Source organism: Akanthomyces muscarius (genome assembly GCF_028009165.1).
Source record: "Akanthomyces muscarius strain Ve6 chromosome Unknown contig_16, whole genome shotgun sequence".
Classification (NCBI taxonomy): domain Eukaryota; kingdom Fungi; phylum Ascomycota; class Sordariomycetes; order Hypocreales; family Cordycipitaceae; genus Akanthomyces; species Akanthomyces muscarius.
The window spans coordinates 79,927-92,836 of NW_026611617.1; the positions used below are offsets into that span (position 1 = coordinate 79,927).

The 12,910-nt window shown below is 56.1% G+C and overlaps 6 protein-coding genes across 6 annotated transcripts; 2 read left to right on the forward strand and 4 right to left on the reverse strand.

Moving 5' to 3' along the window:
• Nucleotides 1-730: 730 nt before the first annotated feature.
• LMH87_008032 (uncharacterized protein) lies at nucleotides 731-3,343 on the forward strand (the record flags this gene model as incomplete). Its single annotated transcript, XM_056197854.1, has 3 exons — nucleotides 731-909; nucleotides 966-2,817; nucleotides 2,873-3,343. The coding sequence occupies 3 exons, from the start codon at nucleotides 731-733 to the stop codon at nucleotides 3,341-3,343; spliced, it is 2,502 nt and encodes an 833-aa protein (XP_056057116.1).
• A 203-nt stretch (nucleotides 3,344-3,546) lies between these two features.
• LMH87_008033 (uncharacterized protein) lies at nucleotides 3,547-4,674 on the reverse strand (the record flags this gene model as incomplete). Its single annotated transcript, XM_056197971.1, has 1 exon — nucleotides 3,547-4,674. The coding sequence occupies one exon, from the start codon at nucleotides 4,672-4,674 to the stop codon at nucleotides 3,547-3,549; it is 1,128 nt and encodes a 375-aa protein (XP_056057117.1).
• Nucleotides 4,675-5,101: 427 nt separating this feature from the next.
• On the forward strand, nucleotides 5,102-6,787 carry LMH87_008034 (uncharacterized protein; the record flags this gene model as incomplete). Its single annotated transcript, XM_056198087.1, has 1 exon — nucleotides 5,102-6,787. One exon carries the CDS (start codon nucleotides 5,102-5,104, stop codon nucleotides 6,785-6,787), a length of 1,686 nt encoding a protein of 561 aa, XP_056057118.1.
• Nucleotides 6,788-7,211: 424 nt separating this feature from the next.
• On the reverse strand, nucleotides 7,212-7,565 carry LMH87_008035 (uncharacterized protein; the record flags this gene model as incomplete). Its single annotated transcript, XM_056198202.1, has 1 exon — nucleotides 7,212-7,565. One exon carries the CDS (start codon nucleotides 7,563-7,565, stop codon nucleotides 7,212-7,214), a length of 354 nt encoding a protein of 117 aa, XP_056057119.1.
• Nucleotides 7,566-8,699: 1,134 nt separating this feature from the next.
• On the reverse strand, nucleotides 8,700-9,212 carry LMH87_008036 (uncharacterized protein; the record flags this gene model as incomplete). Its single annotated transcript, XM_056198322.1, has 2 exons — nucleotides 8,700-9,071; nucleotides 9,129-9,212. 2 exons carry the CDS (start codon nucleotides 9,210-9,212, stop codon nucleotides 8,700-8,702), a joined length of 456 nt encoding a protein of 151 aa, XP_056057120.1.
• Nucleotides 9,213-9,479: 267 nt separating this feature from the next.
• LMH87_008037 (uncharacterized protein) lies at nucleotides 9,480-11,967 on the reverse strand (the record flags this gene model as incomplete). The annotated part of the gene is made up of 2 exons (XM_056198434.1): nucleotides 9,480-11,285; nucleotides 11,344-11,967. 2 exons carry the CDS (start codon nucleotides 11,965-11,967, stop codon nucleotides 9,480-9,482), a joined length of 2,430 nt encoding a protein of 809 aa, XP_056057121.1.
• Nucleotides 11,968-12,910: the final 943 nt, after the last annotated feature.

The window sequence follows — 12,910 nt, forward strand, 5'->3', positions numbered from 1 at the left end:
TGGCTTTTTCTTTTCTCTTTCCTTTCTTTCGAGGCGCGCTTTGCGTCGCGCACTGCGCGCATTTAGGGCAGATGGTGGCGGCGATGATCGTCGCAGATGTAGTGTGCGGTGCTGAATTTTTTCGCCAAATATGCGGTTGACAGCGGCTGGTGGGTGGGCGCGGGCCAGCAGCTCCTGCGTGAGAGGTTGTGGTACTGTCATGATTAAACAGCCATGGGAAATCAGTTCAGAGCCGCGGCTCGGGCGAGTAGGATAGCCGTCGATAGCAAATGCGCATATGTTGAATTGTTGAGGAGGGGACGGTTATTATGCAGGCCAAGCTATTGGCTAGGTACCTACGTCGGCGGCGCCTGCAAAAAAAAAAAAAAGCTGGGCCAGACAGCCTTGAATTGGTAGCTCAGGTCATGCTGGTAGGTACTTGGATGAGAAACTAAATTAGCACTAGATAGTAGGTACCTACCTACCTATAGGCCTAGGCAGGTAGGTACTACCTATAGGTAGCCGGTTCGGCCTCACATGGCCTCGGCAGAATCGCCTCCTGCCCCGCCCCCGGACCGTTTCCCCAGCTCCCGCCAGCTTTCTCCAGTCCAGGCTGTCATGCTATCCATCCCACCTCATGCATTGAGTTTCGCAGGCTTGTTTGCTTTCGTCGCGGCCCCTTCATCATCCTTCCAGTCTACGTCTGCGACGCGCCTCCTTGGTCTCCCCTTTACGCATCCGCAGCTTCATCATGGCTGGCAGTGACGAACCCCTCGATTCTACCAACAATTCGGCCCCCGATCTGCAAATTCTGGGCGATGAAATCACTCTACAACCGGGTGGCTACCTCGAGCCGGAGAAGGGCGCAGTTGAAGGGAAAGAAGAGGCATTGATGAACCAATTTGCCTCGTTCCGGTCCGAGCCATTACAGTAAGTTTCGCTGGTCCGCCTAATTACTTGCCGTATAGCGGCGCTGACACTGTTAGATTTCTTCGAGAGGTCTCTCTTTATGTTTCCGGCCAGGGATGGCGTGCGTACGACAATGTCATCGGACAACCCGTCTACTACCCCGGATTCACCCAGAATATGACTTCCATGGTCATGTCCGCGCCGCTCCTCCAGAAACGCATCTCGCAGCTTGCAGAGAGCCGCGTTGCCGTCGAGGAAAATGAAGGATTGCTCAACAAAGGGGACAAAGACTATGCGACGAAGCGCGCACAACGTCGCGTGGCTCTTGAGAACTCGTTGCAAGAGGTTGCTGAAAAGCTGACGGACGACATGATTTGCAAAATGGAGAGCAAGACATTCATCCGCGGTGCCTACTACATGGTAACCCAGCTGCTGACAAGAGCCTATCACCAGGGCATCCATGTCTCCAGTGAGGAGGTCCTGCGTTTGCGCAAGGTGGCTGATCTTGCCGCCAAGAAGAAGCAAAGCATTGTTTTCCTGCCCAGTCACCGATCGCACGTCGATTATGTCAGTCTCCAGCTAATCTGCTACCGTCTTGGCTTGACTCTGCCCGTGGTGGTGGCTGGTGATAACCTCAACTTCCCTGTTGTTGGAAACTTTCTGCAGCATGCGGGCGCCATGTGGATCCGTCGCTCCTTTGGTGACGACGCTCTTTACTCGACCTTGGTTCAGTCATACATTGACACATTACTTCAGCAGGGCTATAATTTCGAATGCTTCATAGAAGGAGGCCGATCGCGCACTGGAAAGCTGCTGCCGCCCAAGTTCGGTATTTTGAGTTTCGTCCTCGACTCAATCCTGTCAGGTCGCGTCGAAGATACGATTATTTGCCCCGTTAGCACACAGTACGACAAGGTTATTGAGACCGAGGGCTACGTCACCGAGCTGCTGGGTGTTCCCAAGAAGAAAGAAAACCTCGCCGACTTTCTATCAGGAGGCTCTTCTGTGCTGTCTCTGAAGCTCGGCCGTGTTGACGTGAGATTCCACGAACCCTGGAGCCTACGAAAGTTCATTGATGAGCAGCTCACAAGGATCCCTAATGTTCCTCGTGGCTTGGACACAGACCATCGCAACCCAGCCGTACGGGCAGTTCGTGAAAAGATCCTGCGAACTCTCGGCTACAAGGTGCTTGGAGACATCAACGCCGTCTCCGTCGTCATGCCTACTGCACTCATCGGCACCGTCTTACTCACCCTCCGCGGCCGTGGTGTTGGTAAGCAAGAACTGATCCGTCGTGTTGAGTGGCTCACGGCACGAGTTCGCGCCAAGGGCGGTCGTGTCGCGCACTTTGGGAACGCACCACTCTCGGAGATTGTCGACCGCGGCCTGGAAGTTCTTGGCAAAGACCTCGTAGGCGTTGTTGACGGGCTTGCTGAGCCCACCTACTATGCTGTCGATCGCTTCCAGCTTTCTTTCTATCGCAACATGACCATTCATTTGTTCATTTACGAAGCTCTTGTCAGCGCAGCCATGTACACGCGTGTAAAGCGTGGTGGAGGGCCGTCGATGCAAGTGATCGACTTTGAAGAACTAAAGTCGACAGTCTTCTTCCTATCGTCGCTTTTCCGTGGAGAATTCATCTTTGGCAGTGCAGGCCTCGATGCCAACTTGGAGAAGACGCTCAAGGGGCTCGAGGCTGACCGCATCGTGAAATTGGTAAAGGATGAGAAAGGCAATGTTGTTCAGGTCGGACTTTCAGACGATGAACGAAGAGCAGGACGCGAGAACTATGATTTCTACTGCTTCCTTATCTGGCCCTTTATTGAGGCCAGCTGGTTAGCTGCCGTGTCTTTGATGGGACTGAGCCCGTCTGGTGATACCACCGAAGTCTGGGTTGAACAGTCCAAAGCGCAGAATAGTGCTCAGCTTGTAAGTGGAAATACTACGGGCCCGTCTCCCGGTACTACTACTAACTGTCCATTAGCTCGGAAAAACTCTCTATCACCAAGGTGATCTTTCATATTTCGAAGCCGTAAACAAGGAGACGCTCAAGAACTCGTACACCCGGTTCGAAGAGGACCAGATGGTTCACGTTGTCAAAGCAAAGGACTCCAAGATCCCGCCCCGCATGCAGCTCGATCCATCCTGGAGACCGCCGCGAGACCCCGAAACCGGTGCTTTGCTAGCAGAGGGGAAACTCTGGGACTTTACAGAGAAGATTGCCAGCTGCCGCCGAGAGGGTAAGAACCGGAGAGACGGTGCCACCGTTAGCAGTCGTGTGCTGCGTCTCACAGACGAGCTCGGCCGTCAGCTGTTCGAGCAAGCTGCAGAGGGCGCCAAAGCCGGCAAGCAAAAGATCCCCAATCGTCTGAGCCGGGAGGAAGAGGAAACGTTAAACAAGACCGTTGGAGAGGCGCGTCGCCGCAGGAAGATGCGTGGCAAGCCAAACCTGTGAGAAGCCAGATTGTGCCAGCAGCTTATGCTGCTGGGTGAATGGTGCACTAGGTGGTTTATTGCGGATGCAGTGTACATTACTGATGTTGCTGTTTGGTCGTTAGTCTGGGAGGCATTCGAATAATTACTTGATTATCATTTATACAACGGCAGTCTAGATGCCTAATGTCGAAATACTCATCCAATTTTCCCAGTGCTCTAAATCTATGCTTTTGCAGGCTTCAGGATGAGATTGTCTATTAATCTCACAGCCGGCCCTCCGGCATGCCCAACATCCTCTCCGGGGAGTGCCTCTTCTAGCGGAAGCATCTTAATGGCGCCGCTCAACACCGCTCCACGTTCAGGATCAATCACGTCGACTTCTTGCAGCGTATCGGGTTCCGCCAGAGAGATGTAGTCGACCTCGAACAGCACACGCTGGGTCGGAGGCAGTCTAGACTGCGCCTGGACCACGGCCGCAACCACTTCGTGCGCGGTGCCCAGGACCGACTTGCGGTCGAGGTTGCCGCCGCCGTACGAGTTGGCGGCGGCGACCAGCGCGCGGTTCAGCACGATGCCGACCCTGCGCCGCCGGGTGCCGAGGTAGACGTTGCGCGAGCTCAGCGCCAGGCCGTCGCGCTCGCGCTCCGTGGGGCAGACGACGACCTCGGTCGGCAGGATGAAGTCGCGCGTCATGCTCTTGATGACGACGGTCTGCTGGACGTCCTTTTGGCCAAAGTAGACACGCTCCGGCTGCACAATGTTGAAGAGCTTCATGCAGACCGTGGCCACGCCGCGGAAAAAGGTCGGCCGGCTCGCGCCCTCGAGGACCTCGCTGACGGGCGTGATGGTGACGAAGCTGCCCTTGCTGTCAACCTCCTGGCCGGGAAAGCCCGACGGGTAGATCTCGCTGGTGGTGGGCGCGAACACGGCAGATATGCGGCCGAGGTTGGCGCCGTCGTCGGCCAGCTCCCGGTCGAGCTTGGCCAGCGCCGCCGTGTCCGTCTCCCAGGTCACCGGGTAGGAGCTCAGGTCCTCCTTGATGCCGAATTGGGCCGGATTCACGTAGATGCTCACCACGACATGGTGGTTCTCCCTGGCTGCGGCGCGAATGAGCGCAAGGTGGCCCTCGTGCAGGGCACCCATGGTGGGCACTAGCCCGACGCTGTGCTGGCTCAGCGTGTGCGGCTTGCGCCATCGTCGGACCGCATCGTTTGTTCGTAGGACGCGTATGGACGTCGACGGCAGCTTTTCGGCAGATGATGTTGAGCAGACTGTCTGGACAAAGAGTCGAGATCGGATCGCGTGGAGAGGTACACGTGCCGCCAGCTGGGGCCGGCTGCGCGCAAACATGGTCGGCAGTTTTGCGGCGTGACGGCGAATTCAGAAAGCGAAGAGGAAGGTTGTCAAAATTCGGTCAGTGGGGGCATTGGCGTACTTTTAACCTCAATTTATGCCACATGATCCATTTCTGTCCTTTTTTAGGGCTATGGAAAATGCGACGATTGAGGATGATCGTGACGATATCTGCCGCGGAGTTTTGGGGATGGGCCGTTGAATCGTGCCTACCTAGAGCTGGTACGGAGAACTTCTAAGATGACTCAGCGTCGCCGTTTCCATCAACTGCTCTCTCAAAACTCCAAGACAATTAACATAAAATAGACAAACCGCTCAAAACTTTATTAACAGTACAATACCAAGGAAATCAGCTTGTGCGCCTATATTTGTGCGCACAATCGGGGTATGGCCGAGGAAAAGGTCGACGTGACAGGGGTCAACCATGGCGATGGACGATTGCAACAACAGACAGGACGACCGCAACGACGAGGGCATTGAATCCCGTCGGGAGGAGCTCGTCGCATTTGCCAAAACGCATCTAGATGCCGGCCTTCCCTGTGTCCCGGAGCTCGAGGCGCTGCTCGCCGCCCTCACTCCCAAAGTCAAGGCGATCCATGCTACTGGCCTCATCTCGTTCGTGCGAGACCTCAAGCACGACGTGGATGGCATCGAGGCCATTCTCCAGGAGCTGCAGCCGCCCGAGTCGCATGATGGAATAGGTGCCCCGAAGCAAGAAATCACCAGGGCTGGCTTGGACGCTATCTGGAAACGACTTGAGCCGCGAACCACAGGCGTCTACCACAGCACCACCCGTTGGCAGGCGCTGCGGCGATGCGCCAACCTCATTGCCTTCAAGCGCACGTTTCAGGGCTCGGCACGTGACGACCGGCGCGCGGCCGTCCTCGAGCGCGGCCTGCAGACGAACCATGAGAAGCTGCACATGCACCGCGTCATCAAGGAGCAATCCAAGATCGAGGTGGCCGTCGTCGACCGTGGCGCCGGCTGGATCGACATGCGCTGGATCAGCGCCGACCGCCTCGCCCGGCAAATGACCGACTCAGGTTGGTCCTGGGGTGAGTACGCGCCCGGCGATGAGGTCGACCGCGACGAGTGGGAGGACGTGCCCTTTGTCAAGCAGGTTCGGCGAGCTGTTGCCGCCGCACGCCTCAACCGCCACGAGTATCGCATTCCTACCATCCGCCTGGTACTACCCAACCTGGCCCGCGGCACCCATGGTGACATTGACGTGCTCCTGGACCAGCTCCCTCGCATCGATCCAGGTGTCGACCTCGTCGTCGAGGACGCTACGTGCGCCTTTCTAACGCGCCCCGCGCCGAGCCTGGCTGACACCATCCGGAACCTCGTCGGCGACAGCTTGCAGGTACTTACCGATACGCTCAACCTCGAGCACACCGTCCTCGTCGACCTCATCTCGGACCTCACGCATCTGCGCCTGGCGCAGCAGCCGTGGCAGTCGCGCACGACCCGCGCGCAGATTGCCGAAGAAAACGCGCACCCCGACGGTGTCATGGCTCCGCTCCTCTATCCGCTGCTTCAGGGGCGGCGACTCGTCTGCACGCACGAGGCCGCAGAGCACTTTCACGAGATGCTCACCACCGTAGGCACGGCGACGGAGCGGGAGCGCGGTCGCCTGCTCGTGCCCTACTACACCGCTGAGCGTCGAGCGACCGCCAGCGCTCTCCGCACGCGCTTCAATGCCCTCTCCGAACGGCTTCCACCCGTTGACGTTCAGTTCCCTGTCGAGATTCTCCCGGCTGACGAGCAATGGGATGTTGAAAGGGTCCGGCGCCTGGTCGAGGACGAACAAGCGCTGCCGCCCGTGGCGCTCGACATTGTGCGCCGCGGCCTCCTCAAGAGCTCCAAGCTCAGCACCTACATGCACGGCTGGCGCCATGACATCGTCACCGTCACCTCGAACAAGGAGATTCGCGCGCACATGAAGACCTGGGTCGAGGCGGGCCGGCGCGCCGACGACGAGCGCGGGCCGCAGCTCTACTGCGTCGAGGTGACGCGCAACTTGCTCGCCAAAAGCGCCATGCCACCGCCGGGCTGGGTGTTTGGTTCCGGAACGGACGAGTGGGAGAAAGAGGACAGCGCTGCTGTTTGATGTTTTATTACGAGTTTGACTAATTGGGTTTGGCGCATTCACAAAAGAGCAGACTGGGGGCGATTATATTGCATGGTAGGGACAGTGATAGGCATAGAAATAGGGTCTCAAGAGCACAATTGCATTCTACCTAGCCGGTATAGAACAGGGCGTTCATAATGTACAACTAATACTATTTTTACTCATTCTTTTTGCTTTTCTGACCATGCTGCTTCAGCCGTGGACATTTTCAATCTCTCCTTATTTTTTGTTTAAACGCCGTGCCCTCCCCTCTTGGCTATTCAAGCGGCCGCAGTCGAAACCGCGCAGACGGAGCTGAACGCTGGTGTTTGGCGCTGCAAGCCGTCTCCGTAGTTGTAATCACAATGGGAGCAAAAAAAACGAAGCTGAGTGCGGACATTGGCCAATCCAACGCGCAAGCCCGCTACAAGGCAGGGGTCGCGGCGCCGCAGACCTGAACCGTCGTCGTCGACGCTGTGCTGGCGGTGACGGTGGTGGTGAAGAAGACAACGGGGCCGGGGCCAAAGACGAGGGTGGTGGTCTCGAGCTCCTCGCAGCCGCCGCAGTCGACCTCCTTGGTGACCGTCGCCGTCGAGGTCCAAACAGTCTCCGTCGGTCCCCAGGTGTACTGCGGCGCGTGGAAGACGGTGTGGACGCAGCTGGAAGGCGAGCTGTCGCCGGCGCGGGTCGGCTCCGGAGCGGCATTGGGAGCGACGGGCTTGGCCATGGCGGCGCCGACGGCGGCGAGAGCGACAAGGATTTGAGAAATCATGGTCATCTTGTTCTTGTAAGAGTCTTTTGGAGGATTCGCAAAAGCTAAAAGCGCGGGTTGCAGACGTGTATGAGAATAGGAAAGAGGATAGTCGGTTTTAAGCGGTTCTTGAGATTCAAATGTCAGTTTTTGTCTCAGAAGTGTGAATCAAAATCCGGGGACTTTGTGAAATCGGTGGGCACGAACGGTTCTCCCTGCTTCCTTCCACGGAATGTGCAAGACTCGGTAGTGTTGGCAACGGGGGGCTGTTGTTCTGACTTTGGTAAAGGGCTACAAAAAGTGATGGAATAGAGAAATGTGAGCTGAGGAGATGATGCGAATACTGGTTGGAAATTTCATGTATTGAGAGTTGCTGAGATGTTGGTATTTATGCTGCTCAGATCGTGAAGACATCTACCTAGACTGGCCGGCTTAAAGCGGCATACAAAGGCCGAGGCAAACATTTTCCAAAAAAAAAAAAAAAGAATCCAATATATGCAAGAAAAACAAACACGAAGAAGAAAATTTTCATCGCATATTGGTTCTTACGTGGTGCTATCGCGATGCACCTGCTTGCATGTGCATGCATGGATGGCAACGAGGCTCTGTCGGTGTCAGTGACAGGTGGAGAGGATGGCGTGAGGGAGTGAGCATCTGTCCGATATTGAAGGGTCCAGATGTGTTATAAGGCGCATGCATGCATGCATGCATGCAAGCTGCAGGTAAGCAAATTTTCGGGCACTTTCGTTCGCCCGGAACTCGTTCAGCGAGATTGCCTGGCCCTCCCTCCCTTTTTTTTTCCAACCCGAGAGGCCCAAAGTTTGCCAAGCAAAGTACGCGATCGGCCGCAATTCCGAGACCTGTCTCGAAGACTCATCAAGCTACTATGCGCTAAGCATGGTGCTATACACAAACATTGGCACACACATGCACCAACACCATTCCAGGCCAAGGCCGGTTTACGAAGAGGGGCCTTTTCTCTTGTCATTTGATGCAGTTTTATTACCATTTAACCAAGGTGTACATTTTTTAGAGTCCTTTGCTAGCGTCCGGCCCAGTGCCATTCCCATGCCGACGGCGCCCACTCAGCTGCAGCGCCCTCCTCGCCATTGCCGGCGCAAGCGCAATTGCTCCGGCCCCTGAGAACGAAAAGCCTTCATTTCATGGCGCAGGCGTCGACAGGCAGACAGTCTTGTGCACAGTAGACGGCGTTGTCTCGCTGGTTGTGGCCGTGATGCGCATGTTAGGACAGTAGACGAGCGGCACCGTCTGCACGCGAATGTGGTCGCACCCACCGCAGTCGACCGACGTCGTCTCCGTCACGGACGAGGGATACCGGCGCAGCGTCCCGTCAAAGTCGCACGTCGGCCAGTACGGCGGCGTCGGAAACATGGTCTGCGTAATGTTGGAGGTCGTGGTGCAGCCAGAAGGCGACGGGATGAGATGCGCCTGCGACGTGGCAAAGGCCATGGCAGCAGCAACCAGACCGTAGAGAGCCATGGTTTGATGAGCCGGAGGGGTAGTGGTGAGTTGCTTCCGAAAGAAAGGAAAAAAAAAAAACGAGCAATTCTTTTGTGTAAATGGCCTCACAGAGGGGCACAGTCCCGTATATATGCGCTTGAAAGGAAGCCAGCAACCTGCAAATCGGTTCGAGACACTCCACATGTCCTGCATGCGCTGACAACTTATTCACCAGTAGCTGTCTTATTTCTTGTACGTAAAACAGTATCCAGAAGCAGTTTACATGCAAGACATGATTTTTTTTCTCCTTCTTAATTGGCAGCAGTAGCTTCGGATAGATCGGCATCTCATTGTTCCTCCGTAACCTGCAAGTAAACCTGAGCGAGCGGCGAGGCAGCAAACGTCCGCAACGTCACGCCACTCGCCACCGCATATTATTAAAATACAGCTATAATACAGCGCATGCGCATCGGCATTCTACTACCGCGGGTAGCCGACCGGCGTTTCGAAGAATTGATTGACATTGTCCATGGCCATCGTCACGTTTCGCTGTGACCAAGCACCACTCCACATCCAGTCGTCGCTCTCGTCCCACGCCCAACCGCCATCCCAGCCCGCAGCCAGTGCCTCAATCGCATCGTTGTCAATCGCAGACACATCTGCTCGCGTTGCCGTTGTTGCCGTCTCCGCGACGTGCACGCCGCTCTCTCGCGCCACGTCCTTGAGCAGCGCCAGGTCTACCTTGGCGGCGTCGGTGGCGCGCTCGACCAGCAACGCCATGGTGGCGGTCTTGTCCATGCTCTGATCCAGAGCCTCGGTGTGCGCGATGCACGCCGACAGGAAGCAGTGGCCCTTGGCCGTGACCTCGCCCGCCCGCATCCTGTCCAGGGTCCAGCGCAGCGCATTGTTCAGGCAGGCGCGCAGATCCGAGTTGTTGCCCGCTGCTGGCAGGTAGCCGAGGCCGCTGGTGGAGCGGCCGCTCTTGTCGTGGATGAGCTCCAGCGCAATGATGCACGCGGCCTGGACGGGGATGTTCTTGAACATACCGGTGCCGTTGATGGTGAGCCGTTCGAAAGCGGACCGCGGCCGACTGCGATCGTTGTGCGCGCCAGACTGCTGTGAGAACCCCCATAGATCGGCAACCTTGAGAGCCCCGTCAAGGCACATTTTCCGGGAAAAGTAGAATCGCGGGTCGTCAAAAGCAGTAAACAAGACTGGAAAGTGTAATGCATGGAAGCAGCGGTATAGAGTCACCTCGGCAAGTGAAATGTGGAAACGAGTGATGGGTGCGGTTGTTCCCGAGTCTACCAATGCCAGGGCACCATTATGGTGTCCAGTAAGCGCGCTAATAGTCTGTGTGAAGGAGCGACAGGCTTTTGTAAGCTCGGAGTTGAGTCGGAGCGTCCTGTCGTAGTCGATATTTGCACGAAAATCGTTAATGTATTGGAGAAGCCCCAAGCGAACGGGGAACGACTTGAAGACCTCCAGCTGCACCGACATTTGTGTTGCGACGCTGCTGCAGATTTGGCGCCTACTGACATCATCAAGACTATCGTCCAGTCGATCGTCGTCGAGGTCGGCAGGCGGCAGGGTGTCATAGTCATCACAAGAAATCAAGGGCATTCCACCAGCCTCGAAGGAGTACTGCAGATTCAGCTCCAGAACTGTAGCCCAGAGACGCCGCCGCATCTCGGCCTTGTGTGTCGTCATCTCGCTGAGGTGGCTTGGATCGCGATGAAGGCCCATGTACATGGCTGTCCGCAACAGCGAGCCGGCCATGACCCAGGTTAAATCAGCCGAAACGCCGCACGTCATTTTTGCCAGCGTTAGCAGACACATGATTTGTATACCCGGGAGCGTCATGCGCCCTTTTTCAGGCGGCAAGATGAGCCAAATGTGCGCTTCGTATATCCATCGCGTTGTCGTCGCTTTCAAAGCCGCTGTTCTGTCTCGCACAGAGGAACCAAGCACTATGCAAAGCTGCATGAGAACGACAAAGGCCTCGTTGGCCCCCGACGGATTCTCCCAGTAGGCGGCATACTCTTTCCTGAATGTGGGTATATGCAGAATGCGTAGCACCCCTTCATATGTGCTAATGTAGGCATTGACAAGGTCGTCGCAGAGTTCTCGTGGCAACATGTTCTTGCCAATGTTGAGCGAAGATAATGGCTGCTGGAGTCGGCTGGTCTTGATATTTTGGCAGATGATTTTACACTGATGCAGGACCTGAAAAAGCTCGCCTTGGGTGTGTTCTTGGTTTTTGAGCATAGACAGCTCAACAGGGAACTAGAGAATAATTAACATGACAGTTCGGAACCAGAAAGCAAATTACAGGGGAGCGAACCGATGCTGCAATATTCATCCAGTGGCTCTGGCCAAAATACCGACCCTTGGAGATGCTGCCCTTTGGCGGAGGCGTGTATTCACTGTGATGGCGCTCCCGGGGCATGTTCCCGGGCTGATGAGCCTCGAGGCCAGGGTCAAAAGTCGTGCTGCCCGCAGCTCGTTGCGTTTGGCGCGTTTCTGTCCCCTCGTCCCGTCCGTGGGACGCTGCAGATGGTCTGGCATTGGATCCCGAGCGGCTAGCCGAGGATGGCCGTAGCGGCTGCCACACACTCGCGCGATGAAACTCCTCCGAGTCGGGGGTGTGAATCTGGGTGGCCCTCGCGGTTGGCCGAATGCTCAAGTGAGCTGTCGTTGCGCCTGCTGCTGGTCGCAGCGACACGGCCCTGCTCCGGGGCGGCGACGTCGGCGCCTTGGCAGACGGCGGCTTTCTTCTGGACCTGGGGGTGTGCGCAGGGGCGTACGTGCAGGCGCCGCCGCCGTCGCTGGACTTGCTGCAATGGTTGCACGGAAAGGCGCGGTCGCACTTGATCTTGCGCCGACGGCACTGCTCGCAGGACAGTGGCGGGCGGCGCCGCTTCTTCGCGGCCGCCGCCCGCTCGGCTTGTTCGGCTTGTTCGGCCATGGGCGCCGGCCTATTTTTTGTGTGCTGAAAACGGCGGGAAATCAACGGATCAGACTTGTAATAGCGACACTGAATGTGTATTCCTGCCAATGCAATGGTCAAGTTTTCGACGAGCCAATGGTAGCGGCAACCTTGCCATTCGCCAGTCTATCCCCCTCGAGGCGTGGATGTAATGTATGACAATAATTGCGGGCTATCTAAATCCATGCCATAGACAGTTCGCAAACCGCGCCTGACTTTCTACGATCTGATTGGCTACAGACTCCAAATCACCGCTGGCTTACCGTAATCGGCATAGCGGTTGGTAATGCCGAACCGGGCTTTCGAAAAGAGCGAGGCAGAGGCGCCTTTCCTCACGACCCTGCTGTCTAACTATTGCACAAGCGACGAACATAATTGTCGGTATTTTAGCATTGCAGCCTATATGAGGTGGAGGGAGAAACAAAGAGGAGGAATCTAACTCTGAGGGCTAGCAAGTCCAGGTCTTTCTTTTGGTGACCTCCGGCCTGCGCCGATATGCACACGTGCTCCGAGAGGACAACCGCCTATATCATTTTTAGTCATGAGAAAGAGTAAGTCGATCGCATTACCCTGGGAAGGTCGTTCTCAAACGCCGCCCTGCGATTTTTAAAACTTTGAAGGGTGGGAGATTCAGCGCGCAGAGTAATGAACCAGATCTTGAGCCCTTGTCCGCTGCAGCCTTTAGATCATTCGACAGCAGCCGACGTGCAGATACGGTGAAGATGCAACCGAGCTGTGCATGCTTAGTAACACGCTAAATAAATGGCTTCACGAGCAAACACGAGTGTGATTTTAACAAGAAAGAAATATTTCTGCATTACATGCGAGGAGAAAGTCAAGCCGAGGCGGTCACAAGCTAAGTACTTTTTGCCCTCCTCCGAAATACAGCATTAGTCAAAGTCATCATTGTACACAGGCTCTC